Raw genomic sequence first — 12,388 nt, forward strand, 5'->3', positions numbered from 1 at the left:
AGGCACATTGTGAAAAGGGAGTTCGAGCCGGGACAACAAGTTCTTCTTTACAATAGTCATCTTCGTCTTTTCCCAAGGAAAGCTGAAATCAAGATGGACGAGTCCATATGAGGTAGTAACACCTTTTGGATCAATTGAGATCCACCGTAGAAAGACAGGTGAAACATTTAAAGTTAATGGACACCACTTGAAGCACTATGTTGGAGGATGTTTCGATCCAAACACCGCGTCTGTCCAGTTTCTTGAATGAAGAAAGTGGAGAAAGTCAAGCTAATGACTCTAAATTAGAACTATAAATTTTTGTCTCTTTTCTCTCTTCTACAATTATTTTATTTTTGTTTGATTTTGTTTTTATTTTTGTTTTGTTATCGTTGGAACAAGGAACACGTTTGGGGGAAGCTTAAGTGATAGAAGAATAAAATAATTTTGAGCAGAATAAAACACAGGCTACCCTGTGTTATTTTACACAATCGTGGTCATGTTAAAAGATAAAAAGCTTGCAGATTCCAGCCTTCACCATGGGGTACCCGTGTCATTTTACACAGCCGTGGCCATGTGCAAAAAAAAAAAAAAAAAAAAAATCTCTTTTTTTAGGGAAGTTTCTATCTTTTATTTTCCATATTTTTGTTTCATTTTTTTTTTTTCATGCCTTGAGGACATTGCATTCTTTAAGTTTGGGGGAGTGGGCAGTTTGATTTGTGTTGCATTGTTGTTTGGTTTGTGTTGCATTGTTGATAGTCTGTTTTTTGTTTGGGGGTATGTTTTAGGAAGTGTGTATTATTGTTGTTTTTTTTTTGTTTTTATTTGGTGCATGGTGGTTATTATGCTTGTGCTTTTGGTACTATCCCGAACAAAACTTTGTGATATCCCTAAAGAAAAAAAAAAATTGCTTTTTGTGATGAACTTTTAATCAATTGGAAGTAGTAGTAGTCAAGTCATTGAAAGGATATCAAACTTGTCATATTTAGGAATGCTGAAGAGTATGCAATTTAGATGGTGTTGTAAATCGATTATTACTTGACTTTGTTGTGTACTAGCGAGCCTTGTCTTCACTCCCTACGAAAAAAAAAAATTGCATATACAATATTGAAATAATAACTATGCTTATTGTTTGTTTTTGAATGAACTACTACGATGTTTCGAGCTGCTTAGTAACCAAGAGTATTCATGAGCCCCATGTTACTTTTGCGTCAAACTGTGGCTTGAAGTATGAGTATGCAAAGTAATTTATGTGTTGTGACATTTGTGAGTAACCGGAGGCACTCATCACAAATGTGCATTCGTGAAAAAGGTGATGTGACAATCTGAGTAAGCAATTGAAAAAAAAAAAAAAAAAAAGAAGAAGAAGAAAATAAGTAGGGGTTGAGTTAAAGTTTGGTGAGGCATGATCGGGTTGAGGAAAGAATAGAGTTGCAATTAGGGGTTGTATGTTTGGTAGCATGAATATTATTTAAAGCATGTTTGCTTTCTTTTCCTTTATTTTGGGAATGCTGCGAATCTGATGATGTTGAGTTTATTTTCTGATATTTTCTTTACTCGAGGACGAGCAAAGGATAAGTTTGGGGGAGTTGATAAGTTGCATAATTTGAGTGTTTTTAGGGGTGTTTTGATGTTAGTTTAGTTAACTTCATTTGTTCCTTGTTTTGATGTTTGTTTGTTTAACCACTCTTCTAGCTTACTAAGTTCTTGCTCCCAAAGACCACCACAGTTCCGCTGTAGAGTCGAGTTCCAACTATTCTATGTCGGAATTGCCGTAGAGCCAAGTTCTGGCCACTTTACGTCGATAAGTCGCACCCTAGCTCACATTTGGTAAATTCTTTCCTGTTCTCAATCTTAAATTAAATATCTCACAACCATGCTGACTTGAGCGTCAGAGTGCCCATAGTCGACACCACATGATGTCGCCAAGTGCTTCGCCCTTCACTTTTCTTTGTCTCTGCACACGATCAAATCCAAAGGACTTCCGAGCAGATTTTACCATGCATCCGCAGAAATAATGTTATGGGATTGATTGAAAAACCATTGATTCATGTGATAGGGAGGAAAAGGTATCACCACGTAATAGTCTTCTGAAATCATTTATTTATTTATTTTATGTTGGTGTTAATAGGTAATTTCCAAATGTTGTGGTTTATAAGATAGAGTTGTGAGAATAATTCTAAAGGACGGACCACACCATTAGTGGGAAAGAAATGAAAAATTTTCCATTAAGAAAGTACAGGATCGATTAAAGATGTCTTTATTGAAGCCAATGGGCTGTTACAAAGTTCCTGAAGTTCAGGGAACTATTTATGAGCTCACTGCCGTTGGACTTATCAATGGCATGAAGAACGATGGAGGGAAGGACTTAGAAAACTACAACCAAAAAAAAAAAAAAAAAAAAAAAAAGGACATAGAAAACTTCTGCGTGAATTGAAGAGGAAATTCATCCCTCATCTTCCAGAGGATACGAGGTACTTCACCCATGTTTTCTTAGATATCTTGTCGCTTGAATCATGGTAAAATTAAGGGAATTCAAGGCAACAACTCAAGGCATTGAATCGGTGGGCAAAGAGGATTTCCACAAGGCTCTCTTGGAGTTCTTTGAATCCAAGAGCAATGGTGACGGCTTTGGTAGTGATGTGATGACGACTACATTGGAGTCCTTTTGGAGTTAAGTCAAGAAACTTTTGAGGGGTTTGGTGTAAAACAATAATAGAATTTTATTGTTAAAAGTTTTATCAACCAAACCTTTTTTATTTACTTTAAAAAAATATATTGGAAAGTTGATGCAATATTATATTATACAAGTTTTACTCTTTGGTTATTTATTTTTGTTATTCATTCTTCACTTCAAGCTTCAAGTCTAATTTATTGCAGTGAAGGACAGAAGAAATAAACACGTACGTTTTGAAGGGAAGATCTCATGGACTCCCCCATAGTTTTGAAATTTGTGAGAGACGTCCCTTTTCCTTGCATTTCACACACACACACACACATATATAACATTTATCTATACATGATGCGGCAAAAGATGATTAACTGATTTAAATTAAAAATAAATTTTTATCTGATCATCTTTTGTCATATCATATTGTAAGAGAAATATTATATAAAATGTTAGTGTTTGTAATATATATTCATCTTCCCATCCAAGGTTAAACTCTCACAACTACATTTCTATTAAAGAATTTTTTAATACACTTTGTTATAAGCCAAAGTTTACGAGTTTCTTACAACATCAAAGTTACAATTTTATCCTACCACTAACAAAAATATAACACAGTCAGGGTAAACCGGTAAAGGGATATCTAATAAAAAGCCACTTTCTTAGAAGAACAAAGTTACCGTTTTACCCCTCTAACGCTGTCAGAGTTAGGGGAAGAGAATCTAGTGGAAAAAACACTTTATTAGAAGACCAAAGTCACCATTTTACATCTCTAATACTAACAGTAAAATAGTGAGCTAAGGGCAAATGAACACTTTCAAACTTTAAAGATCTATTTTATAAAAGGTGCAAAAATTGTCATCCGAATAATAAACTCGAAAATTTTAAGAGTGTCAATGATATTCTTCCTATTAAACATATATAACAAAATGTTTCATTCTTCCTTAAGATTCTCCTAATTTGCGTTCTGGTGGCATGAGTTCTTGGTTTTGGGGCAGTCAATAATCGTTTTCCTTAGTATATTCTCTTTGTTTATAATCAGATCTAAAATTTATATCAATCACGTGAGTTCAAAAGAGAGGATACTAATCTAATTTGAAACAAAACTAAAATATATCAGATTTGGTTTTGGATAGTAATCTATACCTCCCTTTCTTCTTCCTAATTTTATAACATAATCTCTCTCTAAAATGCATTAATACGATTGATATTTGTTAGAATTTTAATTTAATTAAACCACATTATTGGTCCTACACTTATATTAGTGTTCATAATAATTGCTTAGAGCAGTTACATTATCTCATGGACAATTATCTTTAATGGAAAGACCAAGGTTTAAAAACCGGCTTGACCCAGCCAATTCAATTGGTTCAACCAAGCCGGGTTACAATTTCCACTGTTTATGGAAAACCCTAGATAGGAGGACAATGTTGGTGAGCAATTGGTGGCTGGGATGTTAGGGGTTTTGAAGAATAGGGGTCAGTGAGTCTAAAGATGGCGACATAGGTGATTTCCGATCGGTGAAACGACTGGAAATTGCAAAAATAGCGTGGTGGCTTGTGCGATTAAGGAAGACTATCGGTGAGCAATTGGTGGCTGGGATGTTAGGGTTTTGAAGTGGAAGGGCTAATGATTTAAAGGTGATGAGAGGCGATTTCGGTGAGTGGAATGACTGAAAATCAAAAAATTAGACGACGGCAACAAACAGAGGTTGTCGATGATTGGCAAGGCGAACGGAGGTGGGGTGGGATGAGTTTTGGTAAGAGAGGGCGAGGGGAGTGTTTTTGTGGTGATGGGAACTGTTGTTGATGCTAGAAATAGGTTGTATTTGGCTTGGCTTGTCAACTTTCGGTTTGCATTTGAGGGTTTTTTGTTTTTTGTAAGATTTCAAACTTGTAGGAAATTATATGTAATTTTTAGGGGTTGTTTTTGCTGGATTTTAGACATTTCTACATGTTGCCATCACCGGTTTGACCCATTGGTCAAATTGCTTCAACAGTCAACCTGGGACTTGACTACTTGCTGGGGTTACACCCTGGGTTGGGTTTTAAACCTTGGGAAAGACAACTGCAATATAAATGAGAGATGTTACATGTCCCCATTAAGGCAATTTTTAACCCAAAAACTATTGCATTAGAATTGTAGTTAATGGAAGACATTGTAAGACTTTGGGGAGACGGAAGCGTGAATTGGAATTGATACAAAAAAAGTTCTGTAACAATGGCATGGCAGGAGGTTAGTATTAAATTAAATTTATTTCCGCAATATTCCATAAATATTTATAACATATGTACAATTGATAAATTGTGAATATTCATATGTCCCGGAATTGAAATTTAACAATATTCTCTCAAAGTATTGAACTACCCAAATTGTATTAATTAGTTCGTACCCATAAGATAACCATAAAAAAAAAACAGAGTAGACTGATTCTAAAATTAAAAAGAAACATTATTCAAAACATGTCAAAATCAGAATTTAAACCACTCTTCCATAATATTCTTCTTCAAAGTTGCAATGTTTTCCAGAAATCTTTTATTGAATTGTAATTCCTGCTTAATTTAGGTGTAGCCAGCAGAGGATACCCCACTAATTTAAAGCTTCTAGATAGCTTCCTAAAAGTAACAGTCGGTGCCTACATTGCAACAACAACGAGTTTTCATTATTTTATTGGTCCTGTTGTGCTGTTCTGTTTGCTTCCAACCAAACAAGAACTTAGACTTTGTAGTTCTAATCAATAATCCTCACCCTTTTCAACATCTCTATGCATTTTGAAATTACGTTTCTCCATATTAGTCGACAGCAATTTCTTTTTTTTTGACTAATAAACTTCCTATTCTTCTAACATTTTTTTGGCTCCATTGAAGGACACTCTCAATAAATATTAGACTAGACAAATTTGATTTCCCCCATTATTAATAATCCCATTTAAGTCATTAGTTGAAGATAAGTCTTTGAAGATTTTATAAATTTCTAAGGGACGGTGTCGGTTATATTAATTTTAGAATTTTAGAGAAAATTTTGGTTGATCTTTTAAGTCATTGGGATGTATTTGTATATTAATTAGATGAAATAAGATCTAAATAGCAAAATAAAAATATATCCTATAATAAAAAGTAAACAACTTTTTCCCACCCAAGGTTTGCCTTAATGCCCCTTTCTCATCCCAAAAGTTTATAATACCACTTTTTCACCCAAAGTTTATATTCCGTTAATATCCAAAATACATTTCATTTTTCAGTTGGTGTTGACGAGTTACCTGAAGCTAGGATAGGAGGAGTTTTGTAAAGTGAAAGCCGGTGGATCAAAGTTGATGACTAACAGATTGGATATTCGCCGTCGGAAATAAATAAGAACAAGAAAACCTAGCTTTGCGGTGACCAACAATTGACGAGAAATCAAGTACTAGAGTGAATGAGTTTTGTAGAAGGAGACCAGAGATTAAATGTGGTGACGGAGAGAATTTTCGTGCTAAAATCGACTTTAAGTAGTAACGAAATATTAACTTTGGGTGGAAAGTGACATTTTAAAATTTTTCGGGTGAAAAAGTGTAATTGAGGCTCAACTTGGGTGGGAAAAAGTCGTTTACTCTACAATAAATATTTACGACCTCTAACATCTCCCAACAAAGAGGTTTGTGCATACAAGACAAACGTCTTCCGCATTTTGGGCGAAGAACAATCTTCCAATCAATATATTCTTATAATGTTTATTCAATCTCTCTTGTAAAATTAAACAATACCTAAAAAAAATAAATAATGTGTGATTTCATTGTCTCATAATAGTCTTAATCAATTATTTCCCTTTATCTTATGGGATTTAAAATAAATCATCAAAAAATATAAATTAATAACAACTAAAGTCAATCAAAAGAGTGGAGTTGAAGTTTGTAATTATTGTGTCGTTCAATTCCCTTGAGGTTTTAATTTAGAATAGACACTTGTCACACTTCTACTAGTCCCATTATTTATTTAATCTCAAATTCTCAATCAACATTGAGTGGTAGAGAGGTATATACTTTGCTCCAGCAATAATTCATCAATAAATTAAGTCATACAATATTATAAGAAAGTAATTTTAGGTGAATCATTTAAAAAAAAAAATGTAATTCCTTGAATTAATGTAGAAAAGATAAGACTATTATATTGAAATACAGCTAAAAACACAATAATAAAAACAAAAGACTAATAAATGACAATCGATTTATTTGGTTCGTTCTAGTAAAAAAATTACGTCTAACATTCAGATAAAATATTTATTGAGTCAAAAATTGTAGAATACAATAATCTTAAAATATCGATAGTTTACTCTTACTTTCTATTCTCACTTAAGTTTTTCACTATTACAAGATGCGTATAATTAAAAACATAATATCTTAGGCTTACCGATTAACTCAAAAAGTTAGAGCCCTGAATATGTCGGCGTAAGTTGATAATCCGTCGGCCATACAAAGTATGAACCATATGTAACAATCTCCACCCAAAAGATTAGTTCAACATTTATTCTTCATTTAAATTACAAAAATTAGATTTTTACTTCATATATTTTTATATTTCACCACAAAAATAGATAATGTTTAATTGATTAATTAGAAAAGGTAATTAAAACAAGAAAATTAATTGAAGATTAATAAAAATGATTAAGTGAAATAAACTAAGCAAGTTAAATGATTGTTGTTGGACCCTAGCATTTGTCATCTTACGTTAATATATGGAATCTTACTATTAATTAATTAATCACTCTAATTAATGATTAATCCCTTCAACAACAAACTGTCTATTTTCCAACTTGGTGATCTGTAATTTGATTTGATTTGATTTTGTTGTTATCACAAGAATCTCTCTATCATATTCCTACGATAAATAATTCAATTGATTAGCCACAAGAGAGCAAAAAGATCACAATCTTTTGTGGGACTAACATTATATTATACAATTTAATTAATAATTCAACTTAAATCAATCACAAGTTACTTATTAGGTAAGATTTGAAAAGTATATTTATATCAATGTAACATCTTCATTACACGTTTAAATATTAGGTCAATACTAAACGATATTGAAATATGCTTGATATAACACAATTGTATAAAAATGTATATTATGAGTTTTAAGTTTTTGGTTTACAAGTTTTATATAGGAGTTTACGGGTTTTTACGCTGATGTATTGTACAATGTTATACTACAGCAAAATCCAAATGGGTTATGATATAGATAAGATATTTTGAGTAGGGGTGATTAGTTTAAGTACCCTGCATTTTTTAAAGAATCAAAACTGTAATCGGTCAATTTAAATTCCTAGAAATAGAAACTGAACCGAAACCTGAAACTAGGTTCTGTTCCAGTTTCGAGTACCAGGATTAATTTAATTACCCTAGTTTTTTAAAATGATAGATCACCCAAAAAAATATTTACCCCTAATAGTTTATAAAAATTACAATTCAACCCAGACCTTGGTTTCGATTTCGTCCCAATTCTAGCACTGCAGGAATTGGAACCAGACTTGGGAATTCTCGATTCCAATTTTTCAGAATTGGAACCAAACCTAATGGGGTCGGTTTCAGTTCTACTCTTTACCCATGCTCATCCCAAATTGTGAGTTTTAAATATAGGTATTTTATTGTAATTTTCACACCTTTTAGCATTATTATTGAGAATAATACACTCATATATAGACATTGTAAAATTTTGATAATGAAGATATGTCACATCTGATCTTCCAACTAATGAAGGTCTAGATCAATTATAAACATTGAGTTATTTGATAAGTAAACGTGTTTGAAGGAAAGATGGTTGTGGAAAAGTTCAAAAGATCAAATTTGGAATTAATGAAATAGTTCATAACAAACAATATGAGAGGAGAGAGAGAGAGAGAGTTTGCATTTATATTACAAATTAGTTAGGCATTAATTTTTAATAAGCTCGGAACCAAATCCCATAATAATTGATTAGATATGTCTACATGTAGTTGTTATTCCAGTAAATAAGCTAGTTCTCAGCTACTTGCTAATAAAAATGGACTGTTGTGATTGTGATTATTAAATTATAATTAGAAATTCACACTTTAAAACAGATTTTGAACGTCCGTACAACAATTTTTTTATGTATGTACATTGAAGAAAGAAATTCAAGGGCTGGAACCCTTTTTTTTTTTTTCTTTTTTTTTTTTTTTTTTAATTAAGGTATTTGGATTAGTTTACATGCATCTTGAGTAATAATCAGAGGAGACTATCATAACAATCCATTGCCATGATCATCACTTAAATCTTGGGACCGTCACGATCCTCACTTAAATCTTGGGATCCACAGATATTCGAAACTAGGATTATGCGTTTTAACATGTCCCAACACTCGTTCTATCACTTCAGTTACCCAAAGGTGGGTAAGAGAAGGGAACCCTTTAGGAGCTATTAAAACAAAATAAATTGAGACGGGAATAATGAATCTCTCATTATTCGAGCGGTGTTGAACACTTCAATATGTTTATATGTATTATGTGAATGATCGATCAATCCCCATCCAAAAGAATAAAATGGAGTGGATTAGTGTAGTATAATTAGATAACTTTAAACTAAGATTGCTTGTAATAAGTTAAAAGAATATCAATAAGATTAAATGAAGATTGGTTTATATCCTATGTTTCTAAATATATTATTATATTCAATGTTACCAGTTCAAAACTTTGTTTATTATTAAATATTAATCTTAAATATATTAATAAAATATTGGTTATCTGATATTGATATAGAAAATTTTAAATAGATGATATATAATATGAGTAATATTACACATACATCATTTTCATACAACATTTCTTATACAACATTATGTAACAAGATATGATTAGTTAATTTAAAGTTAAAATTAAACTTTCACCCAATTATATATTGTCACATAATGTTGTATGAAAATGATGTATGTGTAGTATTATTCATATAATATATTGGTGTCAAAACAATTACAATTACATTTGTCATGATACAAAGTTGACAAAATAAATTGGAAAGAATACATCAAATTTAGATATTAAGTATGGTTTCATTAAGTACTATTCTTAACAAGTATATATAGAAAATAAAAACTATTATTCAATATTCTCAACCTGACTGTTACAAATCAAATGAAATTACAATGGAAAAGAGGCATCAAGAATAGAATTCCAAGATAGCCCCTAAAAACATTGACAAAAAACACCGACCAAAGTACTGCTACAAAGGCCTGTTTGTCTACTAGCCTAAAAAAACCATTTTTCTTTTGTTTCCCTTTTCAACAACTTAGGTAAGAAAGGGACATCACATAAACAGGGCCAGTTGAATTTTCAACCACCCAGAAAAATGCCCAAACAAGCCATGAGATGATCACTCTTTTAAAACAGGAGGGTAGAGAAGAAGAAAACATGGTTATCAAGTTAAAAACTTTAAACCATGCAAAAAAATATTTAACCCTTCTGCAAAGTGAACCTCACAGCAAACAAGCTTCAAGTTTAATGGTCTAAAATGGTGCAACATTGCAGGCCTTGTTTGCAATAAGTTTGAAAAAGCTACATTTTGACTTATTCTATATATCAAGGGTAAAATTATTCCTAGTCTTCCATGGAATTTAGCAGAAGAAAATAGAGAATATTTCACATGAAATATTGGAAAGCTGTGTGTAGACTCTTCACAAGATCTTTCACACTCATCTTGAATTCCACATCCATCTGTTAAGCATCGAGAAATTCCACTAATTACTAATTTGAAACAAGAAATAAGAAAAAATAATCATATCATTTTTAACGTGCGAATCAAGGGTTAGCTTCAAAATGTTAAAAATAAAGGAGATATGATATTACCTGAGCAATGATAGTTATATCAAGAGCAGAAGTTCCAAAAGTCATGACACTGCTATTGATGACAGTTAGGTGGAGCTTCTCAATTTCAGCTACAGTTTTCTCAAACACTCCTTTTCTTTTCTCACAGTGAACTCTTATTAGAACATTTTTGTCACAGAATCTTGCTTCTATTTCTGGCAATGGTTCATTGAAGTGACCTGTTGGTGAATTATAATCTGAGGAGGAGTTGTCACCCTCAGAAAACAGATGAGATTTCTTCACAAACACCACAGATTCCATGCTCTTCTTCATTGTTTGTTCCTCAAGTGTCTTCACTTTCTCTTGCAGTTGTTTCAAGTACTTGATTGCATCACCAAGAACAGAAGCCTTGTCCATCTAAAGAAATCATGATTCACAAAATTCAATAAAGATTTAGCAGTATTTCATTAAATATCATTGACAAATTTTTCATAGACTTTTTAAATGATATGTTAACGTGCACTTCAAGAACATTACAAAACAAAAAATTTCGTCATAGCGATAATTTTCGATCGATATCATTAAAATTATATTTATGACTTTAAAATATGCTATTAGATTACAAGTTAAGATAGAAATCCATACCTTTTTTAGGCCAGGAACTATAGCAGATAAAGCTATGAACCGCTGGCTCAGCTTCTCTCGCCGCTTCCTTTCTGCGATAATGTGATCTTGTGTTTGAGAAAGTCTAGTTCCGGGGCTGCTCCTCCGATTTCCCTGACACCCCTTAAACGCATAATTTTGGTGCCCGATGGATCCCTGAGAAGTCAATATATCAGCAGGAAGACCACTAAAGCTTTTAGGAAATACTTCCTCCTCTTTTGGCTTGAAAATGCCCATTTGATTCAATGCGCTTGAATTGGCAGAAGGAATATCAGTTGGATTGAAAGCAATTTGTGGTGAATTCCAGGCGTTTGTTTTGAGCTGTTTCAGGGGTCTATCACTGGCTGTATGAGCCATTGGGAGAGTGTAAGAGTGCTGTAAATTCTCCCCAAATGCAGCTGCAGCTAGCGGCAGTAAGTTGAAATCATCAAGAGAATTCATGTGCCACTGGTTGATGAAGCCAGAATCCTCCATTAATCCCTGCAAATTTATTTTCCTTAAACTGTCAAAATTATACTTTGTGCATGGATAAATGCTTCCAGAAGAAAACCTTACCAGCTCTGATAACCCTTTAATAGATGAAATTTCCATTGAAGACTACAACTGAAAGAGTCTGTTGTAATTGTTTACAAAACAGGCCAATTAATTTAATTAACCACACTTAATAAATACGGCCAAACCAGAAACCACCACCAACACACACAAATTCTGAAGCTACAGACCTCTAAGAAGAAAGAATATTAAGGCCCTGGAATAAATAAGAAATTAAACAGAAAAATAGCAAGAATTGTCAAAAGGAGAAATAGTGAATAGAAGTATGAATTCTCACCTGCAATAATTAAGAGTTGCAATTTCCTTTTCCAAACCCCCAGTAAAGCAGGAGCCGTCCAGCTGATTCAACTTTGTATAGTGAGGTAAACTCTCTTCATGTGAAAAGGCTACGGAAATCGAATACCTATGACAAAACAAGAAGATATTATATCTTATTGGGTCGATTTTGCTGACAAACTAATACCAAAAACAAATCACCTTTTGTTGTTTTGTGGACTTTAGAGGAAGTTCATCACCAACACCAACTCGGCGTTGAAAATTTCATTCATTCAAGAGATTTGCCATTAGAAAAACACCAGTGATCGATCAAAAATGCGGTCCCTTCCATTGTCTCAATCATACAAGCAAACCCCATATTAATATTTATATTTTAAACCTAATTATTTGATGCAAATTAATAAGAGGTGATAAGCCAATGCACATACCATACCAGTTAAGATCTCAAACAAACAGTTTTAT

The 12,388-nt window shown here is 32.6% G+C and overlaps 1 protein-coding gene across 1 annotated transcript; it reads right to left on the reverse strand.

The window, feature by feature from the left end:
• Positions 1-9,714: 9,714 nt before the first annotated feature.
• On the reverse strand, positions 9,715-12,388 carry LOC116135334 (transcription factor bHLH25-like). Its single transcript, XM_031421033.1, has 7 exons — positions 12,355-12,388; positions 12,128-12,260; positions 11,928-12,053; positions 11,654-11,846; positions 11,081-11,578; positions 10,478-10,852; positions 9,715-10,345 (listed from the first exon to the last, which is right to left on the reverse strand). The coding sequence occupies exons 4-7, from the start codon at positions 11,687-11,689 to the stop codon at positions 10,271-10,273; spliced, it is 984 nt and encodes a 327-aa protein (XP_031276893.1). The 5' UTR covers positions 11,690-11,846; positions 11,928-12,053; positions 12,128-12,260; positions 12,355-12,388; the 3' UTR covers positions 9,715-10,270.

The sequence above is a fragment of the Pistacia vera genome, unplaced genomic scaffold (genome assembly GCF_008641045.1).
Source record: "Pistacia vera cultivar Batoury unplaced genomic scaffold, PisVer_v2 Contig298, whole genome shotgun sequence".
In the NCBI taxonomy this organism is placed as follows: Eukaryota; Viridiplantae; Streptophyta; class Magnoliopsida; order Sapindales; family Anacardiaceae; genus Pistacia; species Pistacia vera.

Bases quoted from the DNA above. Each gene is read 5' to 3' on its own strand.
- LOC116135334 (XM_031421033.1), bottom strand. From the start codon at position 11,689: ATGGAAATTTCATCTATTAAAGGGTTATCAGAGCTG. The intron at 11,579-11,653 runs GTAAGGTTTTCT...ATAAATTTGCAG, and splicing joins TTAAAGGGTTATCAGAGCTG to GGATTAATGGAGGATTCTGG. The intron at 10,346-10,477 runs GTAATATCATAT...GATGCTTAACAG, and splicing joins ATATAACTATCATTGCTCAG to ATGGATGTGGAATTCAAGAT.